At 45.3% G+C, this 24,985-nt stretch overlaps 1 protein-coding gene across 3 annotated transcripts in view; it reads right to left on the bottom strand.

Moving 5' to 3' along the window:
* LOC101474762 (xenotropic and polytropic retrovirus receptor 1 homolog) overlaps window positions 1-24,985 on the bottom strand; it is a 45,467-nt gene that overhangs the window by 18,932 nt on the left and 1,550 nt on the right. For all 3 annotated transcript variants that reach the window (XR_013094205.1, XM_076876842.1, XM_076876843.1), the window contains exons 2-4: window positions 12,971-13,022; window positions 634-735; window positions 316-539 (exon numbers count right to left, since the gene is read on the bottom strand). Coding sequence is in view for 2 of the 3 variants with exons in the window: in XM_076876842.1 (XP_076732957.1) it covers window positions 316-539; window positions 634-735; window positions 12,971-13,022 (378 nt within the window). In the remaining variant the exon portion in view is untranslated. The remainder of the gene's footprint in view (window positions 1-315; window positions 540-633; window positions 736-12,970; window positions 13,023-24,985) is intronic.

Here is a 24,985-nt window from a genome sequence, read left to right as displayed (position 1 = left end):
GTTGTTTCATTACATGCGTACATCCATCAGCCTCGTGTCGGCCTGCGAGCAGCAGCTGCTGTTGTGGCTTTAAAATTCAAACATGGCTTTTTGAAATGATTTTAAAACTGTGTCGTGTTTCTCTACCTAACAGTGGCTGAGCACATTCACCCGCATCAGCATTTATTATTTATCATCAGTCACAGCGTGATTTGATCTCCCAATCAAATACCATAATAAGTAGCTAGACTGACCCCTCGGGGAAATGGGACGATATAATCAATAATCAATAATCAAAGGTTTCCTCTGTTTTTGCCCTGCTGTACGAGTGTGCACCTGATAGTTCTGCAGCAGTATAAGGCTGAGGTAGAACTCTGAGAAGGCCAGCTGCAGGTCCTTTATGTTCCTGTGCTTGCATCGTTCCTGCTGTGACAAGGCAAACACCGTCTTCCTCCTCCTCAGGCCCCGCCCACTGGCTGAGCTCTCCCTCTGTGCATCCAGCGAGGACTGCAGCTCGTTCTGCAGCGTGGCGAATCGCCGCTGAGCCTCTGCCAGCTTCTCTGGAAGGAGAGAGCGAGACACGGTAAGGACAGAAGAGACAGGATAATAAGAAGTCTTGGTGAGCCTTGAAACCAGTGCTACCAGCTGTATTACCAGAATAGAAGGTGTTGATTTTGGCCAACTCCTTTTCACACATCTGGAAGAACTTCTCCTCAAATTTGGCATAGTACCGCTTGACAGTATCTTCATCTGTGACTGCAACAAGAGAGAAGCTGTTAGAAGAGCATCTCACAGCAGGAAACAAACCTGTGCGCACAGAGTTAAGGAAAAGAAACAAAGTGCATGAATAAAAATGGGCAAGTGTGTGACTGTGTGTGTGCAAAGGCCTGTGCTGCTGTGCTGCGACCAGCAGGGGGAGCAGTGAGCCGTCCAGCCCCTGTGCTGTGTGGAGATTCAGGATGGAATATGAACTCCACTCAGTCACTTCAGACTTTAAGCCTAAACATGGAAACTCTGCTGCAGCTTTCAGAAACACTGAGAGGACAGGAAGAGAAACTTTTAACTGAGACTTAAAGACTGTGTGAACAGATCAGCGGTGACACAGCAGCCGTCCTTCTGAATCACAGGTGTCCAACTCCAGGCCTGGAGGGCCGGTGTCCTTGATCCAACACAGCTGATTTAAATCCTCAACATGTATCTGAAGTTCTCCAGAGGCCTGGGAAAGAACTAATCATGTGACTCAGCTGTGCCGACCCAGGGTGAGATCTAAAACCTGCAGGACACCGGGCCTCCAGGCCTGGAGTTGGACCCCCTGTTCTGAATGATGCATCTGTATGTTTGTTATGTCACATTATTATTCAACTACTTTCCATCCAAATGAGAAACTGTTACACTGTAATCATGTAAGTGTGTTCACTGTCAGTATTGTGCACCTTTGGTTCTTATTCATTTAAAACAAACATGTGTAAGTGTTAGGAAGACATCCCTGCTGACTCTGGAAGCTCTCCTCTGATGGTTTATAGGCTCAGTCGCCAGTTTCAGGTCAAACTTCAAGTGCAGTTTGTAAATGTTGGTCAGTTGTAGTGACAGAAAGACAAAGGCACCTTATGATGGAGCAGTTTCAAAGCAGGAGTGCAGGAAAGCAACATGTGCTTGGTGAAGGTAGCCCAGGACCAAACGGACCTTTCTGCTCGTCCTCAGTCTGCTGATTGTTTCATGATCTTAATGCAGAGTTTATGTTCTGACTCATGGTCCCGTTGAGAGTAAGACAGACAACAAACATGTGACTACGCTGGGGTTAAAACGCTGTTGAAATGTGCACAAACGTGCGGTGATGGAGCGTTGCTGAAATCACCTGACACAAGCAAAATAACCACGGACAGTGGAAAGTGGGCGTGTCCACTTTAATCAAAGCCACGAGTGGCAGTGGGAATGTCTCCCTCAGTATCATGAAAATGAGGTTCTGTTCAAGCATGTCATGGCAGGAGTGCTATACTTACCTGGACACTGACTCATGTGCTTTTTTAGACCGTTACCCGTCCTGTAATTTGGACCATTTTCATCTCAACAACGTCACATGTCACCGATTCTGGTAAACTTGACCTGAGCAGACTTGTGTGTCCGAGCTGAGCCTGCTGTCACGTCAACAACAGGCAAACAACAGCGGGGTCAGGTGGTTCACAGTGTGCACACTCAGTGATTCACTGTGTTTCAGAGTGGCTGCTTTTAGACAAGACACCAAATTAACTAAATTGGCGTGTCCAAACCACTCCCTCGCCCTCTCTCAGCAGTGCACAAACACACAAACAGCCACCGCTGTCAGACTACCGTAATCTCCTTATCCCGTTTTGGCCTTATTCGGCTCTTTTCTCTCCGTGTCTCAGTCAAGTCATAATGATTATTATCATTATTACCATTATGCCATGTCTGTGTCTCAGCTAAAGCCTATACTTTCCATTTGACAAGTATGTTTTTTAGCAACACCCTGCTTTGCACCATTTCGTGTGTTCTTTTGTGGAACGTAGCAACTACAGCGAGTACCCAGGCGCCACGTCGGGCTCACAAACACAGACGTGCGACAGGAACGCCACCGCGTTCTCTTCCACACAGATTTTCCTTTACCGTTCGTGGATACGCAGCATTAAACTCCTCCCACTACCTACAGTGAGGTGTTAGTGCAGCTGCACAGAAACATTTCTTGCAAACACACTATCCTCAGTGATTGTGTGCAGTGTGATCCTGCACGGCTGGTTACAACACTCCGTCTGATACAGGCTGACAAAGTCTCTGACTCGGACAAAGAGCGCTCCACTTATCCCTGCAGCGTGGACCCCGGCCTCTGGGACAGCATCAATGCATTTGCTCTTTGAGTCCATGTAAAGCTGCACACTTTGCATAAATTGCATTCTGTGATTTCATCCAGTGTTCGTCACTAATCTGGACTGATGAAGCGTTCTGGTCCAAGAGTAGCAGTCTTGTTTTGCATTTGGCAAGAGTCGGTAGCATCACTGGTAGCATGGAGCAATATCTCAACGCTACAGGTTAGTCCAGCTCCTCCATCAGTGCATGTCATGCAAGAGGCTTTGTTGCATCTCCCAGCAGAGTCTGACGAGCATGGAGGAGATCCCAGAGGACAGGGCCGTAGAAGAGCCTTAACCCATCAGCAGGACCGGCATCTGCTCCTTTTGCAAGGACAAACAGCATGCCCACAGCCCACTGGTGTGAATGTCCAAACAATCAGAAGCAGACTTTATGGAGTGGGCTGAAGGCCCAGCATCCACAGGTGGGCCCTGTGCTGAGCCGACTAACATTTCCTCAGAATAGCAGAGCTGGCAGGTCCAGCCTTAGCACCCTGTGCTTTAACAGACAGGAGCAGGTTCATCCCTGGACGATGAACTGAGACCACCTTGGCCTAAATCCAGCAGAACGCCTCATCGTTTCGCGCCATCCAACACCGTCAGCTGCAGCGGGTCCTGGGCGTGTCCTGGTGCACAACAGTGCAGCCTCTCGTGGCCAGAGTGTACAGGCAGTAGGGCCCTCATGATAATGTCGTTTCAAACACTGGATACCATTTTTGAGGGAACAGGGAAACTTTGACCTCAACAAGAGCAGTAACAGCAAAGAAGAAGAAGTGTTAACTTTCAACTGTACGTTTGATTTAACAAAATCATTATTCAACATTAAGTTAAGAGATTTGATTCATTTTACAAATTATTCCAATAAAACATATTTTCACTAATAAACCAACACGATACCAACGCCTACATAATGTAATTATCACAGAAGAGCAAACACGTGACAGAGAGACGAGTCAGACGGGAAAAACTAGAGGAAACCAAAGTAGAGGAAGTGCATGTCAGCTGACGTGGACACAAATATGAGGACGACCAGCCCGTGAATCACAGCCTCTCGTGGGGAGCAACGTGTGACTATATAACACGGCACCACACAGCGGGGCGGTGCAGACCACACCAGAACCATCTATAGTGTACAGTATACTACAAAGCATTCATCTTCAGAGGTGCTGTTAGGATCCCAGAACATTTGAGCTCTTTTGTATTCGCTGGTTTTAACCCACTCGTGGAGCTTTTTCAGCATCGTGTGCAACAGCGTTTGCTGCCTGTGTGCAGCTACGCCCACTGCAGGGGGGGAGAGGGGCGCCAGAGTGCGTTCCCCACTTCCACCTCGTTAACATACAGCTATGTGTACCTTAGCTAGTGCACATCACATACAGGTGTAATAGAAAAGGGAACTTTACTGTGGGGCCAGTGGGCCACACAGTCAGCAGACTGGAGCTCAATCAAACAACAGTGGGACAGTGTGAGCTCAGGTGGAGCACTCTGCTGTAAACATGGCAGCTAGTTTATTCACGGACTGGAATGTGAACAGGGTGATGGGCGAAACGCAGGAGCGTGTCGAGGTGTGCTTCAGGTGAAGCTGTGTGACCCGACTGAGGATGATCAGAGTTTATTCACTTTCCTTTGAAACCTCCATCGTTCTGTAATCTGTATCCAACCTCGTGCAGCATTTTCAGGACGCCAGCTCAGCATGATGTAAGCTTTCTTTGGCAAAACGCAGGTTTAGACAATCGCTGATTGTCATTTACAGGAAACTGCTGTCTGTGCATCATTTAACATCATCGACATGTTTACATTTCTAACAAACATTATTACGATGCTGGGAAAACAGCCTAATAAGTACGTTGCTATTACAATAACAATGTGGTCGTCTGGTATAGAGCAGAGCAGCGGCACATCTACCTGACAAAGTAGCTTTGGTGGGAGGCAGCAGGTGAGTGTTGTGTGACTGAGTGATCAGGGACCATACACAGTACCCACCCTCCATCACATGTCACTCAGCCCAGCATCAATAAGCCATGTGAACTACAGATGTGGGTCTGGGACTGGTATTAATCTGTAACACTGACATCACAAGAGGAAAGTCAGGCATAGCACTCATTAGGGTTATGACACATGTCAGGCTCACCAATGATGTTTTTCATCCCAATTCATAATTAAGCAGCTGAGGTCATCTCCCTGTAGCTCTAAATATGAACCACCGTGAGCTGCCCTTCGTTTGACAGTCGACTGCTCACAGATTAGTTTTGTAATTACTCGACTAATCAGATCATCATCCATTGGACGTAAAACACAGCAGCATCTGCTCTCATATAACCATCATTAGCTTACAGCTTGAAGTGTTTCAGGTCTGTGCTAACTAACAATAAAGACATGATGATAGTTTATTACACTTTTAATGAAATTTGCAGATTGTCTCGGTGGAGTTTAATAACCTCAGCTGCTCCTTCATATCTAAACTATAACAGGACACCGGAGTAAACTCTCCAGCATCTCACACTTCTGATAATCAGCTGTCTGCTTGACGTTTATTCAGCTGTGTGAAAACTAGAACTTTAATCTCAGCCAAACAGATTTACTGAGGAACAAACAAAACACAAAGCCAAACAGTAACATTTTTAAGTTTTCTAAGGCAGCGGTCCCCAACCCCCGGGCCTCGGACCGGTACCGGTGCGTGAGTCCTTTGGTGCCGGGCAACGCGAGAGTTGAGGCTCAGGTGTGAAATGTCTGGTTTTCAGGGTTTTATCGGTTTTCAGCGTTATTTTGTTATCATTTTTATCGTTTACTCGGTGTTCCTGGGTCTTTTCACGTGTGTTATGAATAAATTTTCTTTTTTCGGTACCGGTACCAGTTTTATTTTGTTGTATTTATCCGCGACACCTTAAAGGCCGGTCCGTGAAAATATTGTCGGGCATAAACCGTCCGTGGCGCAAAAAAGGTTGGGGACCGCTGCTCTCAGTGACTTATATACCATGTTAAACCTGAGTAGAGAAAGACCACGGGGGGTTGAAAGCGATGGGAGTTCGCTGTTCTCCCCGGTGTTCTGACAAAACATCCTACCGTAGCATAAATTTATAATCATGTCTATCAATCCGTGCTACCTTATCAGAATATACTACCTTACGTGGTTCATGCTTCCATCATACATATCTAGAGGTAGGACGTTCTGATGGCCAAATCACACGATCACAACGTGCTTCCAGCACACAGTCATCTAATGTTAACACACAATCATGGAGGGGAAACTCAGCTGTTTTATTAGAAGCTGTTACATGGTTTCCTCACAGTTTTTGCATTTGTATGCTAGGATGCTTCGTTAGGTCGTTTACAGAAGTTTAGAAGCACTAAATCAAGACTTGAAAGATGACTTCAATTGAGACTCCAAACTGGAGTATTTTTGCACAAAAAACAAAAAACGCATGTTAGCTTGAAAGGTTAACAGATTGACGACAGCTTAAGGAAAACAAGTATCAACTGTAATAACGAAGTAAGACATTTAATACTAACCTTTTTCACACGCACGAGATCGGGGTAGGATCAAATAATAGGCGTGTACTATTAAAAGCAAAAACATGGCTGTTTTGAGTCAGTAACAACCAGTAGGACGGCTTGATAGGTAGGTTGTTTTGTCAGAACACCGGCTCTAGTGAGCCTCGAGCTCCCGGTCAGCTGTCGAGCTGGTGGGTGGCAGACGTCTCTGAAAACGTCGGAGCACCTTTACAAATATGTGATGTCTGGATAAACCGAGCAGATATTTGAAGCTTACGCAGCTACATTCTCGCCTGAAAATATCTTAAAAGTTTATTTTGTGACCCAGAAAAAGTAATAAGAGTAATATTAAAACTGAGTAGCGGCCGCCACTGTTGGAAACTGGAATTGGCGAGAAGGGTCTGGCTGCAGCCACTGTGGAGCGCCATATTGCGACCTCCACAGTAGCCGGAAACACGTCCTCTGCCTGGATACAGTGGAAACCTTGCAAGTGGATCGTAAAGGTTGGGAGTCTTTCATATACTGTATATGAAACAAAATACAAAGATTCATGAACCCATTAGGACTTTATCACCTTTTATCTGAAACGTCACTGGTAACATATATGAGCTAACTGGCATTTAAAGAGTAAAAAAAGAATGTAGATCAAATTTGGGTTTTGATGAAAAGGACTGGAGCTAATTTAAAGTCGGTAAAAGTAGAAAAATGTTTTAATAAGTAAGTGAGGTTTATTTATTAAGCGCTTTTCGTAGACAGGCAGTCACACACACGAGGCTGAAAACAAAAGGCGACAAAGCTTTTGTTACTGTGGCCCCAGATTGTGGAACTTTCTCCCTTTGAGCCTGAGATCTGTGGACTCCGTGGTCGCTTTTAAAAAGCAGCTAAAAACTCATCTTTTTAAACTTGCTTTTGGTTGATTTTGATTTTTAGGTTTTAGCTTCTGTGAAGCACTTTGTGATTTTTATCTTGAAAGTTTTACTAACTTACTTTACTTACAAAGCGCTGTACACAAAGGTAACAATAAAGAAAACATTAAGTAACAAAATAGACAATATAAACAATGCAAATTCAAAACAATTCAGAAGTGTTGATTAACAGAAGGCCTGTTTAAATAATAAAGTTTTAACTGCTTTTTAAAGGATTCCACAGAGTCAACCAAACGTAACTGTGGTGGTACGACTGAAAGGCTCCGCCCCCTTTCGTCTTCAGTCGTGTTCGGGGAGAAACCAACAAACTGTGAGCCTGTGAGCGAAGACAACGAGCAGCAGAGTATTTTATAAGAAGCTGGGGCCATTTAGTGCTCTGTATGTTAAAACAAGAATTTCATCATCTATTGGGAGCCAGTGTGAAGAATATAAACCAGCAGTGACGTGAGTTAGTAGCCTGGCCGCTGGCCTGGAGGCGGGAAAGAGAGGATTTATCCAAGCTGATAAACAGGGCATTACAATAATGGAAACGCGATGACACAAATGCATGAACAATGTTTTGTGATTCAGCTGAGGAAACCATGTCGGAGTTATAAAATGCTATAAAATATACATTTTATAGCATTTTGTGAACATACACATATTTGGCAACGAACAAGCTGAGAGAGAGTTTCATATTGTTTGCTCTCCTTGAACAGAGATAACAGTGCACAATAATCAATGTTGATGTTAATCAATTAGATGTCCCAGACTCTACTATTAATAATACAGCGGTCCCTCGTTTATCGCGGGAGTTACGTTCTAAAAATAACCCGCGGTAGGTGAAACTTTAGTTTTTACAGTTATTTCTGATGTTTTAAGGCTGTAAAAGCCCTCACTACAAACTTTATACACTTTTCTCAGACAGGCATGAACATTTCACACTTCTCTCTCTTGTTTAAACTCTCAAAGTTCAAACCTTTGTAGAAAAGTAAGTCCAGTGTTATAGAATGAAACCAAAGGCACCAGCAGGTGACGACGTTTCGTCGACGCTGTTGTGTTTGTTGGGGAGAAAACTCACAAACATACAGCACGTCAGAGTCACACTGCTAACCATCGAAGTTTTATGTGAATTTGACAAGCTGAACGCATTCTGTGCTGTACAGGAGACACCACACGAGACTGACTGACAATGGTCTACAGCCAATCAGGACGCAGAACACAATGCTCTGTAAAAAATCTGCGAAACGGCGAGTCTGCGAAAGGTGAACCGCGTCATAGCGAGGGACCGCTGTACAATCATTTCCAGTAGCGCTGCTGATATATGAAATGGTGAGTTTTGAGGTTGTCTTCAAACAAGTGCATTGAACCAGGAAAGGGTGTTTGAAGGATCAAAAAAGTAAAAAGTAATGACTATTTTATATTTATGAAAAAACCTTTATGCAGAAAAAGTAGCAAAGAAACAAAAACATAAGACACGGACACTTTTGGCCACGAACAAGCTGAAGGGATGGTGATTTTGTGTTAAAACACTTAGAACCACGTTTATTTCTCAGCAGCATCGATAGTAACAAAAACACAATTTAGTCTTCGCTGTCAAAGTCGATTTAACTGAAGTGTTTCCGGCTGCTGTGGAGGTCACAATATGGCTCCCCAGTGGCTGCAGCCAGGTGCTCTTGGAATTGGCTGGGCCGCGCTATGAATTCTGGGATAGGTTGGGCAACGAAGGATACACCCGACCCATCCTTCAGATCTGGGGAAATGAAGGACGCATTTGTCAGGCGCAGAGACTTTGAATTTGGACAGCCTCCGTCGCTGTCACGTAATCGGCCTACAAATGCGGCCTCTGAAGGATGCAGCCCCTGAATTTGGACACAGCTATGATACCGGAGTTGCTTCTTCTTCTTCGGTGTTCAACGGCAGCTGGCATCCTTGTACATGCAGTGCTGCCACCGTCTGTTTCAGTCCGTTACTACACGCTTAAATCCTGCTACTTATTCCTGCGTCTTTCAGGAGCTTACAAAGCTTCAAACGACACATCGGCTGTTAAATTAGTCGTCGACGATTTTGATGGTCGACGAATCGTGGCAGCCCTACCGTGAGCGACACATGATGACCTGTGCTAGCTACAATAAGCAGCTAACTGCCCGTCCCTAATCAAACTGAAGATCGTGCTTCAGCACAACCAAACACGTGAGCCGACCAGAGCTTGGATTATCTTAAAACTGTGATCAAGGTAAACATGTCATTTTTACATTTACACAGAAACATGTTTATTCTGTGTAAGCAGTTTAAAATGTGTGAAAGTTCAGACGTGATCGGCTTCACACACCACCTCTGAACTCCATCTGGATGCTCGCATCGTGAAACACTGGACAGATGTGACATTTCACTCCGTCTGTACCGCTGACTCTCTGTGCGTGGACTAGAGCCTAAAACAGGTCCTCGGGTTTGAAATCATATTTGAATTCACAAAGCAGCACTCGCTTCACTTCTGCTGCTGATTAAAAACTAATAGCACTCAGCCGTATACGCAGGATCAATGGTCCTTTGGCAGCTGTAGCCATGTTTGGTGCAAAGCAGCAGTGGAAGCGGCGACACGATTTGCTGTTTGGGTTTTCTAACATCACATTTGGGACAGAAATAGGCCCTTCAAGTGGTTGAAGTCGCTTCTGTCAAAATAAGATGAAAGATCAGGAAAGCGCACTGTGCTAGTCACGTTGTTTAGTATTGCTTTAAGTCAAGTTTAAGTATGCAGCGCAGTGACACGACCAGGCCTGTCATTACATGATGGAACACAGGCCTCTGATCACTGGTTTGAAGACTTTCTAAGATGATTTGAGGCCTTAAATTTTGGTCATTTTGTGGCTCCTGCTGCTGTATTTTTGCAAAGACACATAATTAAGCAATAATGTAGGCTGAAGTGTCGTCATATAAAATGACTGGAGGTAAAGAACTGCACTTCCAGTCAGAGTGTGATGCTGTTTGTATCCTGGGCTTTCATGTATTCAGCTGAATCCAGATGAAGCTGTGTGCAAACAAACCAAACTACTGCATAAAGACAGACGTGTGCGTTTCCATCACACGCCCATCTTTGCTGGGCAGCAGATGCCTGCACTGCAATACACATGAAACCTGGGCTAACATTAAACTGCAGTCAGACTCTTCGTGCTTCCCACTGTGGACACCTGAAGGGGCTGCTGGGCTCCCACTCAGTAATGATGTGCGCTGCTTTCTTCAGTCACAAACGCTCAGCAAGCTGCTGCAAACAGGCACAAAGCCATGAGCAGCAACTTGTTTAGTGAACAACACATTTATTGTAAAATCAACACTGACGTTGGTTTAAATATTGCTGCTGATATGTAGGGACATTAGATCAGTTATTAGCAGGAAGTTTCACCCAGATTTGCGACTAAAATCAGACCTGCAATAGAAACGTGTTCAGGAGCAGCGCGTGGAGAAAAAGGCCTGACACAACCCAAACACTGACATCAGGCAGCGACGCCGGCTCGCCGTAACGTGGAGCCGAGTCCTTTTACACGGCGTGAAGTGTCAGGGTCTGAGGTGGGTGGCTGGAATTTCCATAAGGCTCCTGAACTTACCTGGATCCGCCCCTGGGCGGGGCCAACTCCTCCAGCTCCTGCGCACCTGGAGCCTATTGCAGGCAATCAAGCCAGAGGGATTTAAGCCACACGTTGATGTTCATTCGCTGCCAGTTTGTCATCAACACATTTGCTGTATTCAGCTTGGCTCACGCTCCACCTCCGGACTCAGGATACCGAGCAATCATTCTGAAAATCTCTGTGTGCCTCACCTGCCTGCCCTCCTGCCATCACACTCCATCTGAAGCCCCGGACCTCAGGCCAGCCTTTCCACGCCACTCAGCCTCCCCTGGATTCTCATCACCCCCCTCTCAACACTCTGTCCCCTACTGCAAGTAAGAATTGCCACTCTTACAACTGGCCACTGCAGAGCTGCCTCCACCACCTCCCTAACTCCACTGTCTTCTCTCCTCAGTGTGACTGTTCCCTGCTCAGCTCCACTCTGCATCTCAGGCCCCGTTCCCTCGCCACGTTTCCCAGGCCACGCCACGTCAGACTCCACGTCCTATTGTTCTTTTGTCCTTGCTACGTTTCTTGCACTTAAGCCTAATAAATAATTGTTACATCATCTGCTGTCTCTGCACCTGAGTCCTGTTCGTTACAGGCCACTCGGCCCCGTGACAGTGAAGACCAAGAGGCGGAGCCGTCCCTGAGACGGTGAGCTGTTTCGATCCTGTGATCAGTCCCTCACCAACAAACCAAGTGTGACCCGTTCCTGATCCATGTTCACACCAGAGATGGCGCCATACCACTTTTCTATGCCCGATACGACATCGTACATTTGGATATCTGCTGATACAGATATGAATCCGATATGGTCCATTTTGTAATCAATAAAACTGTTTATAGCTTCCTGCAAGTTCATGCTCAAACTTCAACACACTGCAGCCAAAGGATTTCACAGTTCAGTGATGCTGATCTTTGTATTTAAACCTTTAGCTCAACTTTCAATCTAAGTGCTTCAAGTAATATTCAAAAGTAAATTAAAATGCAATTTAATGCAGATTTCAGAAACTCTGTTCTGGGAAAAAGGAGTGCAAAGTAATGTTCGTATTCAACAACTTAAAAAACAACAGGTTGCACAGTGGAGCACTTACAGCTGCACATACACATCCAGAGTGGATCAGGATGATGTCGGAGCCGTTACCATCATGTTTAACCTCAGACTCAAGTTTCTGTCATTTCTAAACTTAACACAAGGATGAAAAAGGTGTTCTTCATGTTTTGGGGTTTTGTTCAGCCTGTAACAGTTTTTTCCAAAGTAAAACGTGAGTCTGTCCATCGTTCGGTCACAGACGTCCCAGCTCCATATACCGCCTCTGAGGCTGAACGTGGGAGTGCTCCACAAACATTCACAGAGGAACTTGCTTTGTGTCTCTGGGATAGCTTTCTCCGAGATGCCGGTTTGGCAGCACGTAGCGCGGCTCCAGATGCTTTCAGTGTGAACGCCAGCCCGCCGACAGGTCCCGCACGCAACAGCCGCTCTGTCACGTGACGCGTACTGCTCCGACGCGCTGAGGTCACGAGCCGGGTTACGCCCTGTCGCAGGTTTTGTGAGGTGCTTTGTGATATTTGATGGATCGGGTTACATTTCTCATTTCTCCTCGATATCCGATCCAGTACTTTAGGTCAGGATCGGACCGATGCCGTATATCGGATCAGTTATCGGATTACTCGATGGAATAATCGATAGATTACTAAAATAATCAGTAGCTGCAGTAAATATATTTTCTGAATATTCTGTGTTTGGAACAGAGAATACTGGACTTGACTAATCGTTATTTTCAGGATCAATCAATCAGCCTAACTGAATGTAAGTAAGGCTGTAACTGGGCAGCGCTTGTACTCTGTGTGAGCACTGCCCCCAGTCTGTGCCCAGCTGTCCTAACACACTGAGCTGTAGGCCAGGTTTTCATGATCATATCTTTAAATACTTGTTGAACATCAGTATTTAGGAATTGTTGGACCATGTTCAGCTGTGGCACAAATATAAACGTGTAACACGCGTGGTCTTACACCGACATGATAAGACAACAGTTTCCAGTACAAAGCAAGACAGCAACAGCTCTGATAAGTAAGACTGGAGAAGGTGAAAGAAACAGGAAGTTGCATGACTGTGTGTGCATGCATGTAATACCTTCGATAGACGGGGCCTGGTCCTGAGCAGCATACAGCATCTCTTTGAAAGCCTGCAGACACAGTAAAAACACCAGATCAGTCTCCTGTACAAACATATATATCCTATCATCAGGTCAATGAGAGTGATCGGCTTCCACAGCAGCAGCATATCACAGTGCTGTGTGACCCATCTGTGATGAGTTTTCTTCATCAGGTGTTCAGACCTGCTGTAAACAACCTGCAGAAATACTCTCCTTACATTCTCCTGCAGTCACAGAGCGTAGTCTGTTATTTCTTTTATTGATCTGTTATTTAGCTCTTCACCCATCCTTTAATAAAGCAGCCTGCTTCATACTGTGGGGCAGTGTACGCTGTGCTTTGTCCCCACTGTGGAGAGGACGAGGAGTCACCCAGTCTCAGTGAGCTGCAGTAGGACAGCAGGACAGTCGCCCCCTTTCATCAGCGCTTGCTCCAGGGTTAGATAGTAGAGTGGTCAGTTAGTCAGAATGCCAGCAGGGCACCGGCTCACAATGAGCTCACTGTGTGCCGGCCCGGCCTGCTGGACAGCCGAGCAGCAGTGAAGCAGGGCGAACGACAGCCCACGCAGTCAGGCCTAAGCTTCGCTGCAGTGCTGGAACAATGCAACTAATCACAGAGTAGGAAATCGATAAAAAGGCAGAAGCTCTTCAATGCCCAATAAAACCTGCAGGCCCGGCTCGATGTTTCTGCAACAACACATTTTTGTAGTTTTGAAGGACAGACAGAAGAGGACACACACTACACTGCATGATGTATGAAACAATCCCACTGTTACTGAACAGGTGAGCTATAACCAGGGAAAGAACTGGGTCAATACAAACCTGACAGAAGCGGAGCTCAAAAACAGCTCAGACCCCTCTATCCTGGAAAACCATCAGCGCTCCAACACAGGCTCAGGCACCTCCTTTATGACACATTTGCATCCACGTTCAGCCTGACTGATGTTGGGCTCAGCTCTTCACACCTCCCTGACGTCTTTAACCGTGTCCAGGCTAAATGTTGAAAACGTTCGATAAAGAGCTGAAATAGCTCACGCCCCCTAGTCTTCCTCACAGACACAATTGATACCAACATCTGAGTGGTGGTGAAGAATGGCCGTGCTATCGCTATCAATACTGCAGAAAGAAGGGCCAGTGCAGTACATACTGGTCCTACTGGTTGACAGATGTTGATGACACATGATGACTCATGTGTCATCTGCAGGAGTTACCTGCCTCGGTGACCTTTAGCCTGTTTTGCTGCTCTGTAACTAATGAAAGTGGCTGCTGCTGTTATCGAACATCACCCTGACACAAGGCCTACGACCAGCACAAAGCGCTCTCTGCGCCATAGCTCCAAAGCGCTTTCCCACACTGGTCCTGAGGCCCACAGCATGTGTGACATACAGTAAGATGCTGGTGGTCACAGGAGGCTGGCTCAGCATGTGGTCAGGAGCGAGTTTCCAAAACACAACACACAGCTCAACAGGAACAAGGGCGGCTGTGCTTATCCCCGCAGATTACCCTACTTCTGTTCTTTCTCCTTCAGCGCCGCCTCGCTCTCTCTCTCGCAGCTTGTGGCGATCACCACAGGCGTACCTTTGACCCACACCAGCTGACCACAAATCTCTCTCTCCAACTGTGAGGTTTCTCTGCAGTGCTCCTTTTTGTGCATTTACACTCTGCTGTCATCTTTTCCTCACTGGCTGTTGGAAATCTTTCCCTAATCTCCTTCATGCATTCCTTTCCCTCGCTCTTTTCTCCAACCTTGCCCACCAGCACACAAACACTTTGTTGACACCAAACTGTCAGAAGGATTATATGAGTCATAACTGGATTATTGCTCACATGTGTGTCATGTAAAAACCCAGATCTCTCGGTTGTTCCTCATTTTTCTGTCCCCCAGCTTGTGTCCACAGTGCAGACGAGATATGAAGGAGCTCTGCTCTTTAGATGTGAGCCTGAAAGGTGCTGTGGCAGAATTTAAAGAGCTCCCAGGGCTGCTGACAGGTGAGGCGTTTGGGAGAGTTGTTGCAGGGCCGTGACATCACCGGTGACGCACGAGTGATGCGAGCTAAAAGCTAAAGCAGCATTAACGTCTGACTGAGCAGTTCTTTGTTTTCAGCCGTCAGAAAACAGCTTTGCTGACTGTGATGGCAGACAATGCCTCCATGTGTTGGTATGTCTCGGTGACCTCTAATGTAATTAGCTTCATTAGAGAGCCTTCAATAATGATTTCATTTTAATTGCAAGTACATCGAAACAACCTTCGTATCTGATTACATCATCCTATTTGATGAACGTGGAAACAAAGAGGAGCTGTCACAGATGTCACAGCAAGTTTACTGATTTCTTTGCACACCATGAACTAATGTGCACCTTTTTTATTGCATCGGTTTTTCTTTATTCCACATAGGGCCACAAATACATCCGCAATCACTAATGTTCACAAGTTGCACCTCGACCAGACCAGCAACAAGCGTCTGGAGAATCGGCCACTCTCCTGGCAGAGGGTATTTAAATCGGTCGAGAGTCTGATATCATCTATACACAAGTTAATCTCAGGTGTCACCACTTTACTAAGGTCTGCAGGAAACTGTCTCCCTGAGAGGAGAAGAGACGAGTCAGTGCTTCCTGACCTGTTCCTAACATCCTGAGGGTGAAGCCTGCCATGAACTACAAACTGCTGGAACACCAGTGTTCAGTAATCAGAGTTACTGAAGCCAGTTTGACATCACCGTGGACTCAGAGGTAGGGCTGAACGATTATGGAAAATAATCTAATTGCGATTTTTTGCCCCAATATTGCGATTGCGATGCGATATGCGATTATTTTTTAAGGTCTTTGTCTTCTGTATTATTAAACAAAGACAAGCAATACATCATATAGTATGGCCAATACTATATTACATTAATTTTAAACTGTTCTTTCCTGGAAGACAGACCTCTGTTATGATGACATGAGGTGATGCATGAATTGATGACTGACATTTTTATTTAACTTCTTCAATCACAACAGTATATTTGAACATACACAATAGTTTATTTTTAGCTTACAAACATCTGAGCATAAAGTGCTGACAAGGAACCCTGGTGTAAACATTAAAATGAAAGTCAGTACAATGTGCAGATTGCAGAAATATACATAAACAAAATCAGTGGCTTTACCACACTCAGTTTTTCGACATCTGTGAACTACTAGACAGTCATTCAATTACAAAATAATATTAAATAAATAAAACTAATAAATAAAAAATACACACATCTTACTGATCTCTGCAGTCAGTAACATTACACATAAAGTGCAAACATAATAGCAATTGTATAAACACACACACAAACACGCCTTTAAATTTTAAAGGCGTGAAATTGGACGGTCTAGTTCTGATTAGCGTCACCGCTGTCTCGGTGGAGTTTAATAAACTCGGCCGTCTGCTTCTTGCTATCTAAAATATAACCAGACACTGGTGTAAATTCTCGACTGTCTCATACTTCTGTTTAATAAGTTTTCTGTTTGACGTTTAGTCAGCTGTGTGAAAACCAAGGAGGAACCCACCCGGGGGATTAATAAAGTTTTATTTTATCTAATCTAATAACTTTAATCTCAGCCAAACCGATTTACTCACGAACAAACAAAACACTGAAAAAAGCCCAACAATAACATTTTTAGGTTGTCTAAGTGACTTATATATTACGTTTAACCCGAGCAGCGAAACTCCGCGGTGATCTGAAAATGATGTGCCGGGAGTTGTGCCGTTCTCGGCCGCATCAGTAACCCTCGAGCTCCCGGCTAGCTGTCGAGCTGGTGGGTAGCAGACGCCTCTGAAAACGTCGAAGCACTTTTGCAAATATGGGATATCTTGATAAACCGAGCAGATATTTGATGTTTACACAACTACTTTCTCGCCTGAAAATATGTTAAAAGTTTATTTTGTGACCCAGAAAGATTAGTATGAGTAATTTTAAAACTTAGTAGCGGCCGCCATTGCTGGAAACTGGAGTTTGGCTGGGCCGCGCTATGAATTCTGGGATATGGTAGTAATTTGGACAGCCTTCGGCGCGTCGCTGTGACGTAATCGGTCTACAAATGCGGCCTCAGGAGGATGCAGCCCATGAATTTGGACATGTCCAGAGTATAATCGCAGCCTTTGCGGTTAGAAAATTGCACTTGATCATGTCGCGATATTATCGCAAATGCGATATATCGTTCAGCCCTACTCAGAGGCTTTTTATGGTCAGAGGAGACACAGATTGAGCCACGTGGCCACAATGACTAGAAGCATGGTTGGAAGGCGTTCAAACCTACGACTACTGTAAGAACTGGGCTGTTTCCAGAAAATGGAGAGAATAATGAAGGACTACCTTTCAATTCTTCAGCTAGAATCAACAGCTAGACAGTTGCAACCAGGACACAAAGAGAAGAATGAACCCAAACACACATCTGGGTTTGGAATGGTTAGAGCATGCTAGCATCTGAAACAGCCTATCAAAAGGCCTGACTTTAGCTCGAGTGAAAATGTTCTGACTACGCTTAAACGTTAGCTCCACACCAGCAAACCAAACTATTTAAACTAACTACACCACATCTGCCAAGAACAGCGACCAGCTATCCAGCCTGAATTACTCCAGATGCCTGTTGATGGCAAAACATCTGGACTTTGCACTGCTGCAGGTGCAGAGATGGTTAGTAACATACACTAGCTGGTCAACAGTTTGTGCTTTTAAAAAGGAAAAAGCTGTGTTGATTCAATGAAGCTAACATTTGTGGGTAAACAGAGCAGAGGGTCTGACCCTGTGCCCTCTGTGTGCGTTTACAACGATGAAACAAACACAACTTTAACAGCACATGGCCACATTTGTCTGACCGGCTTCACGTTGACTTTACCTGTATAGAAGATGCTGTCGAACTTTTCCACAGATCCGTATGCTTCATATGAAAAGAGCAGGCCGATGTCTGCAGCTTTAATTTAACTCAGCATACAAATAACAAACAACAACATGCATTACTGTACAGACATCAGGAGCAGGGGCCAGCAGATCGTACGAGGCTCTGTCAGGGCGGGCTTCCATCAGAGGCTGCAAAGCATTGTGGGACACAGAGACACACTGACAGGTGGGAAATTTTACACAGACGTCAAAGTTGAATGTGACAGGACGCACGCGGGGAAGTTTCATCTGAAGGCATCAGCCAGTGCTCCCAGTGCTCCCAGCATTATCAGCAGTAAATCATTTTACACCCACATATTTACTCAGTCTTTCCAACACTGGTGTTTCTGCATGTGTGCCTCTGGCTGCAGAAAGACATGAGGGTTATGACACTGAAGCCTTTATTTCTGTTCCCTTTAATCTCCACAATTGCCATGTTCCCAGTGTTCCCAGTGTTCTTCTGTGGGTTCTTGAAATGTTCTTGAAAGTCACTACAAGTCAGTGCACGTTGATTATAGTGATGAGCTGTTCATGAACGAGCCGACCTCAGTCAGGAAGAGCTGAAGATTCAGCTGCTCAGCATCCAATGTGGCCAATCACACGGAGAGACAGATTGGGATCATACCATTATGTGAAAGTGGGTAGATGGGGGTAGATGATCCAAAGACAGCGAGTGTAGTGGTACAGGCCGAGTACACAGAGAGACAGGGGTTCAGATTTAAATGCAAGCAAATATGAGAAAATGAAGAAATGAGCCAAAGGAAAAGGAGAAGCAGCTGTGTTAGTTTTCAGTGATAGAGGAGACTGTACAGCTGAGTGAAGAGAACACAAATATTCATCAGAGCAGGGTCGACGACAACAACAATGAAGTCTAGGAGCCGTCACCTGTCCCCCTGACCCTGGATCAGCTCTGAGCAGAGTTTAGTTTGATGACGAGCTGGGAGAGATGACTTCGAGCTACTCGTTCTTATAAAGCACTATTCTACTGTCCCAGAGCTCACAGCTCTTCATACAACATGCCACACTCACTCACACACCTTTTAGTGCTTCCTAGCTAACCTCCACCCACACTGGGGGGTGCAGGCATCACTAACCTCCTGATCAGTAGATGCTCTCCCCCTTGAGCTACAGGGGGGAGAGCAAACTTTGGTTCAGGCTTCAAATGGTAAATGGACTGGTTGTTATACAGCGCTTTTCTACTCTTCTGAGCGCTCAAAGCGCTTTACACAACCTGTGCATTCACACATTCACACAAGCACATTGATCTAATTCACACACATTCATACTCCGATGGATGCATCAGAGATCAATTTGGGGTTAGTATCTTGCCCAAGGATAGACTCGAACCACCAACCTTCCGATCAGTAGATGACCTGCTCTACCGCCTGAGCTACAGCCACCCCTGTAGCAACATGTATGTTCTCCTCATTTGTGGTAAAGCCATAAAAAATAAGTCTTTAATGAAAAAAGTAGAATAAGAAAATTGCTTACCAACTTATAAACCATATTTCATATTTGCTGAATTAGGCTAAAATAGAAGGCATCAGACACTAGCTGACGGGAGCCGCTTCATTAGTGACCTGAGAGGTTAACAAACAGAGCCCAACTAAACACCAAGGCTGAGTGAAAAATACCAACATGGAAGTGTAAAAACTGCAAACTCTGAAAGCCACTTGGTCCAAAATTAAGTCAGACTGTCAGCGTCAGCAGGACAAATAACATGTTTACAGCTCAGTACATCAGCTGGCCACATCGTTGCTATTCTATTTTAAACTGTAGTGATGGTGAATTTGTGTAAAGCTCCTCCAGATTTGATGCTGTGCTGGCACGGACCTTGGTCTTCGGTTCACCTCACAGACTTTCCAATAGGATTCAAGTAATTGCTTTGTGCAGGCCAGTCATTAAGGTTCAGTCTGGACTTCTGAAGCTCTTCACAAGGAGTGACGTGTGATTGTGTTCGTTTTGGTGTTTGAAGACGAGCAACAACACAGACCCAGTTATCCTTCTTTATTGGAATATATCAAAATCTACAAAATCAGAATGCGGGCAGGTAGTCTGACACAACACCGTCCATAGGTGATGTTAGGATGTTAAGTGTGTGTGGTGTTTTTTAAAAGCTTAAATTGCCCATGTTTGATCAGCAGGAGATAATGTAGTATAAGCATAACAGAAAACACCAAAGGGCCATTTTCACAGAGGGGTGGGCATCTATGAATTTATGAATGATTTTCCAGTCCTGCTGCACCAACCATCACAAACTCCATCCTGGAGCTGGACGCTTAGAAACTTTCATTACAACAAGCTCTGCTTCACACTGGTGCACGTTTGGATTCCCAGCAGCTCGCCCACCAGACGAACACAGGCCCTTCGCTCTACAGGTACATGTAAGCCTACGTACTTAAGATGACTCAGCTTAATAAGAACCTGTGGTCTTCAGTTAGTTTACTGTACACCGCCCAGTTTTGTTCAGACACGTTGTGGTTGAGTGTAAGTAGAGTAAAAACAATCAACTTTTAATTGTAGCAACATGAGTGGAAACATGCTACAATGTTACATGCGCCATCTATCCAAGTCTTATCCCAGAGTGTGGAAAAAACAACTCTTGTGCTTTAATGAGGTCTGTCACCATTCAGAAAGCCTCCTCTGACTGAGACAGCGCCTGAAGTAAAACCCTCATTTCACTGTCAGCTTCTCTATTCCTCACCCACCTGAAACCAGCTATCATCAGCAAACTAACTTCCCATGAAGTGCTGCAGCTCAGTTTCCACTTCTGCTGCACAGCCTGAGCTGCAGTGGTGTGCTGGAAAAATGCAGTCAATGACAAAGCAGGCACATAAGCTACAGCAGGTCATCCACACTACTGACAAACCACGTTGTATAATGTGAGATGCGTCTTAGTTCACATCATGCGTGTCTCCAAATATCTTCTGTAAGTATTTTTCAGTTGGTTTTGAGTCCATGACAGGATTGGTGATTCATTCACAGAGCCACATGCACACCATGGTCAGCACCTTACCAACACTGGGTCTATGACAGGGGTGTCCAGCTCCAGGCCTCGAGGGCCGGTGTCCTGCAGGTTTTAGACGTGTCCTTGAACCAACACAGCTGGTTTAAATGGATAAATTAGCTCCTCGACATGTCTTGAAGTTCTGCAGAGGCCTGGTAACGAACTAATCATGTGATTCAGGTGCGTTGACTCAAGGTGAGATCTAAACCTGCAGGACACCGGCCCTCGAGGCCTGGAGTTGCCCACCCCTGGTCTATGAGCATGCTGGGTTAGATCCTTCCATCTCTGATCAGACTGTTACCAGGATGACTTGTCCTGCAGCAGTACCCACACATTTCTGCACAATGCACACGCAGGTCTTTGTGGATCACAAGCACATTCACACACACACTGCAGGGTGCACGCATCACAAATGTTGATCAATAGCAGACCCAGATACTTGTGCAGCAAACAGGCGCTTGCACCACAGCAGGACGAAGCCCAAAAGAATCCCCATTTAACGAGTGCTGTAATGTGGAAGCTAATGAAAGGGCTTCATCTGCATAAACTTCAGTCTTCAAGCCTAAAGACATGCATGGTTCCTGCATTGATGCTCCTTAGCTCAGTATCAAGCAGGGTGCTGCAGAACAGTTTACTCTGCAGGATCGATACTGGTTCTTCATTTAGAGAAAAACCAGAAACACCAGTTTACCAGGAATGTGCAAATATTCAAACACATGTGGGACATCAGCTGGCAGAGGTGCGTTTGACAACTTGGATGTCTGAGACCAGGCCAGCGTCGCCATTATAAAAGCGGTGTGACATCACACCCACTCTGTACGCGGCCTCGCCTACGGCTGTAGTACAAGTTTGATGTTTCATACACTTTCACTCAACTTTATACATGTTTCTATGATCGAGTTAAGAAGTTAGTCTGGCTGCAGCTGCAGTCCTGTGTGTGAAACACCACGTCTGCACCAGCTCCTGACACAGCATCAGGTTATTTGCTGTTTATGAACGTTAGAAAAGATTTGAAAGAAATCTATTTGTGCTTTTGAACCATACAAACAAACAATGAGAAGAAACAACTCCAAATGGTTTCATTGTTATTACACCCGATCAGCTGGTAACTAAATGAGCCGACCAGTCCCATCTTTCTCTTTTCCACTCGCTTCTCCCATTTCTGTCTGGTTCATTATCCTGACCTTCGTCCTCCACCACACACAAACATCTCAACTGTTGATACAGAAAAATATAACCCAGACTCACAGAATCAGAATCAGAATCAGAATACTTTATTGATCCCTGGGGGAAATTATTTTTTGTTACAGTGCTCCATTTTAAACCAACATTAAGACAAGACAGACAATACGCTAACTAAGAATAGTACAATATATACATATATATACATACATACATACATACATACATAAGTCACTTATAAATAAATAGTTGGAAAAGAAACATGTGTAGTTGTAGCAGCAAACAGTGTGTTAAGTGGATGCGTTGTACAGGGAGATGGCCACAGGCAGGAATGATTTCCTGTGTCGTTCAGTGGTGCATCATGGCTGTGTCGTTCATGGCTGGAGCTCCAGCCATGTAGTCATGCAGCAGGGTTTGTAGTCAATGAGCCCGTTGAGTCATACGGATGACCAGCAGGCGTTTTTATTCTTACAGCGCCTGTCTGGTAGACGCACTACGAGCCTGGCACTTTGCATGAAGCTGCTTCCCTCCACAGGTTTACATGGAGCCAGCATGTCAACAGAGTTTGACCCTGGATTAGTATTATTATCATTACTACTACATTTCTCACGCTTTGATGATAAAACTTCAGTAAAAAACACAAGTTGCACAGTGTTGGAATGTCAGCAGTGCTGGGAAAACTGCAGTCAGTGGGAGCATGCTGAAAACCGCCGACACAGAAGGTTTGTTTTAGCAGACGTCCTATCATGTCAGCTCAGTTTATGGGCCTCTGCTGCTCGGCGTTTCACCCAAACAAGCTGACAGAAAACACCGCACACATGTAACGGCCCTGAACCCCACGGCTCTGCAAACGTCACAGGCCCGGGTCCCACATCTTCACAGGACTAAAACTAACACGGCCCGGGGCCAGATTTACAGCTGGGTGGAACAACAAGCTCCATCTGGTCTGTGTCCAAAAACTGCAGGGGCAGGAAGAAAGCCTCTGAAACTTCGGAGGAAATAAGTAACAAATACACGGCCATTGTTTGAAATACTCGTCATTCCCTCGCCGTAGCAAAGATATATCAGATTTGGCGTTTTCAAACAAAGGTTATATGAACAAGATGGGAGAGAAGCCAGAGCTGAAATCTATGGAGGAATTCCACAACAGCTTTTATCCAACCATGCAGATTTTATGTCAGAGAGACCAAGAAATTCAAGGTCATCTGAATAATACTGCTCTGAACTGAGTGCCAGCAGGTAATCCACTGTAACCGTGCATTACATGCATGCACCCGCAGACTGATTAATCCCACACGTATGCAACTGTGTGAACAGAAGATAAAATAGTGCTGCTGTAATACCGTTTATAGTTATAAAGTCCTAAACTCCTATCTGTGAGTGAAAACTGCCTCTGAGTGTGTCAAAGACACAGATGTACTTACAGTCCCAGCCAAACAGACACGTTATACTGATGGCGTCAACAACACTGTTAAAGCTGTGGCCCAACATGTCGTCATCTCCATCCTGCCTCCTGATACGTCCACGCCGGCTAAATTTGTCTCTGGACGCGCTCATTAAATGGTAAATGGCCTGCATTTGTATGGCGCTTTTTTCTAGTCCCTAAGGACCCCAAACACTACATTCAGTCATTCACACACTGGTGATGGCAGCTACATTGTAACCACAGCCACCCTGGGGCGCACTGACAGAGGCGAGGCTGCCGGACACTGGCGCCACCGGGCCCTCTGACCACCACCAGTAGGCAACGGGTGAAGTGTCTTGCCCAAGGATAGTTGGCATGCAGCCAGGAGGCAGCCTGGGATCGAACCACCGACCTTCTGATTAGTGGCTGACCTGCTCTGCCACCTGAGCTACAGCCACCCTACATTAGCACACATACATACTACAACTAAGGGTGGTCCTAGATGTCTGCGCATCTGTCCATGTCTGCGCTTCTATCTATGGACTTACAGGTAAAAACAGAGCAAACAGCAGGCCAAACAACGCACTTCCTCTAGACGGTCTTTTAAGCAGACTGCTCTTTCGTCACCTTGGTTTGGGCTAAAGTTAACGATTGGATGCATGTCATTTACAACAGCTGCAGGAGTCTTTATTTGAACAGAAAGTAAATGTAGACAAAATTCCCTGTTCTGTGTGCACATGTTTGTGTGTCTGTGCAGCTTGCCACCATCAACACTCTTTGCTGATGGACACTTCCATCAGACTAACCTTACCGGCTTGTCTCCAAGTCAGCAACTCTCTGTTTCAGCTGAGGCTGTTTGTTTTGTGATTACAGGTGATTACATTAGTGCCTGGAGCTGCCGAGCTGTGCTAACCTAATGTGAATTTTAAAAAGCTACAAGGCTGATAAAACACCGAACAAGGCTGCTAATACCATTTCTAACTTCTGGAAAAGGTATTTGGCTCCAAGCTAAATGTGAATGTCACACAAAAGGAACACCAGATTAAAACAAGCCGAGGAGACGACTGATGGCTTCTGACTTCAAGCCAGAATCTCAGCTCCAGCTCACACAGACTGACAAATACAGAGATGCAGATTTGACCCAATCAATGCTTCAGCTAAACAAACAAGTATGTAAACAAGCTCCTACTCATCCTGATGGCTCCAGTTTTGCTATGCTAGCAAATTCAGTGCAGCTGTACCAGTCTGTGACTTGTGAGCAAATACTGTCACCAAAAAGGCCGACACCGCTGCTCACAGCTACGAGAGGAAACCTGAAGACAGGAACATGACACTGGAGTCCAGCCACAACGAGGCGGTGTACAACACTTCTTGATGCAACTTTATAGCTTATGTCTACACATACATATTGACAGAGGCTGTAACAGCAGATGATATTTGATGCATGTCTTTTTATTGGCCTGTTGCAACTGGAATCAACCACTTTATTCTACACACT

The sequence above is a fragment of the Maylandia zebra genome, linkage group LG18, assembly GCF_041146795.1.
Source record: "Maylandia zebra isolate NMK-2024a linkage group LG18, Mzebra_GT3a, whole genome shotgun sequence".
NCBI classification, from domain to species: domain Eukaryota; kingdom Metazoa; phylum Chordata; class Actinopteri; order Cichliformes; family Cichlidae; genus Maylandia; species Maylandia zebra.
This window is presented reverse-complemented; position numbering and strand designations above follow the sequence as displayed.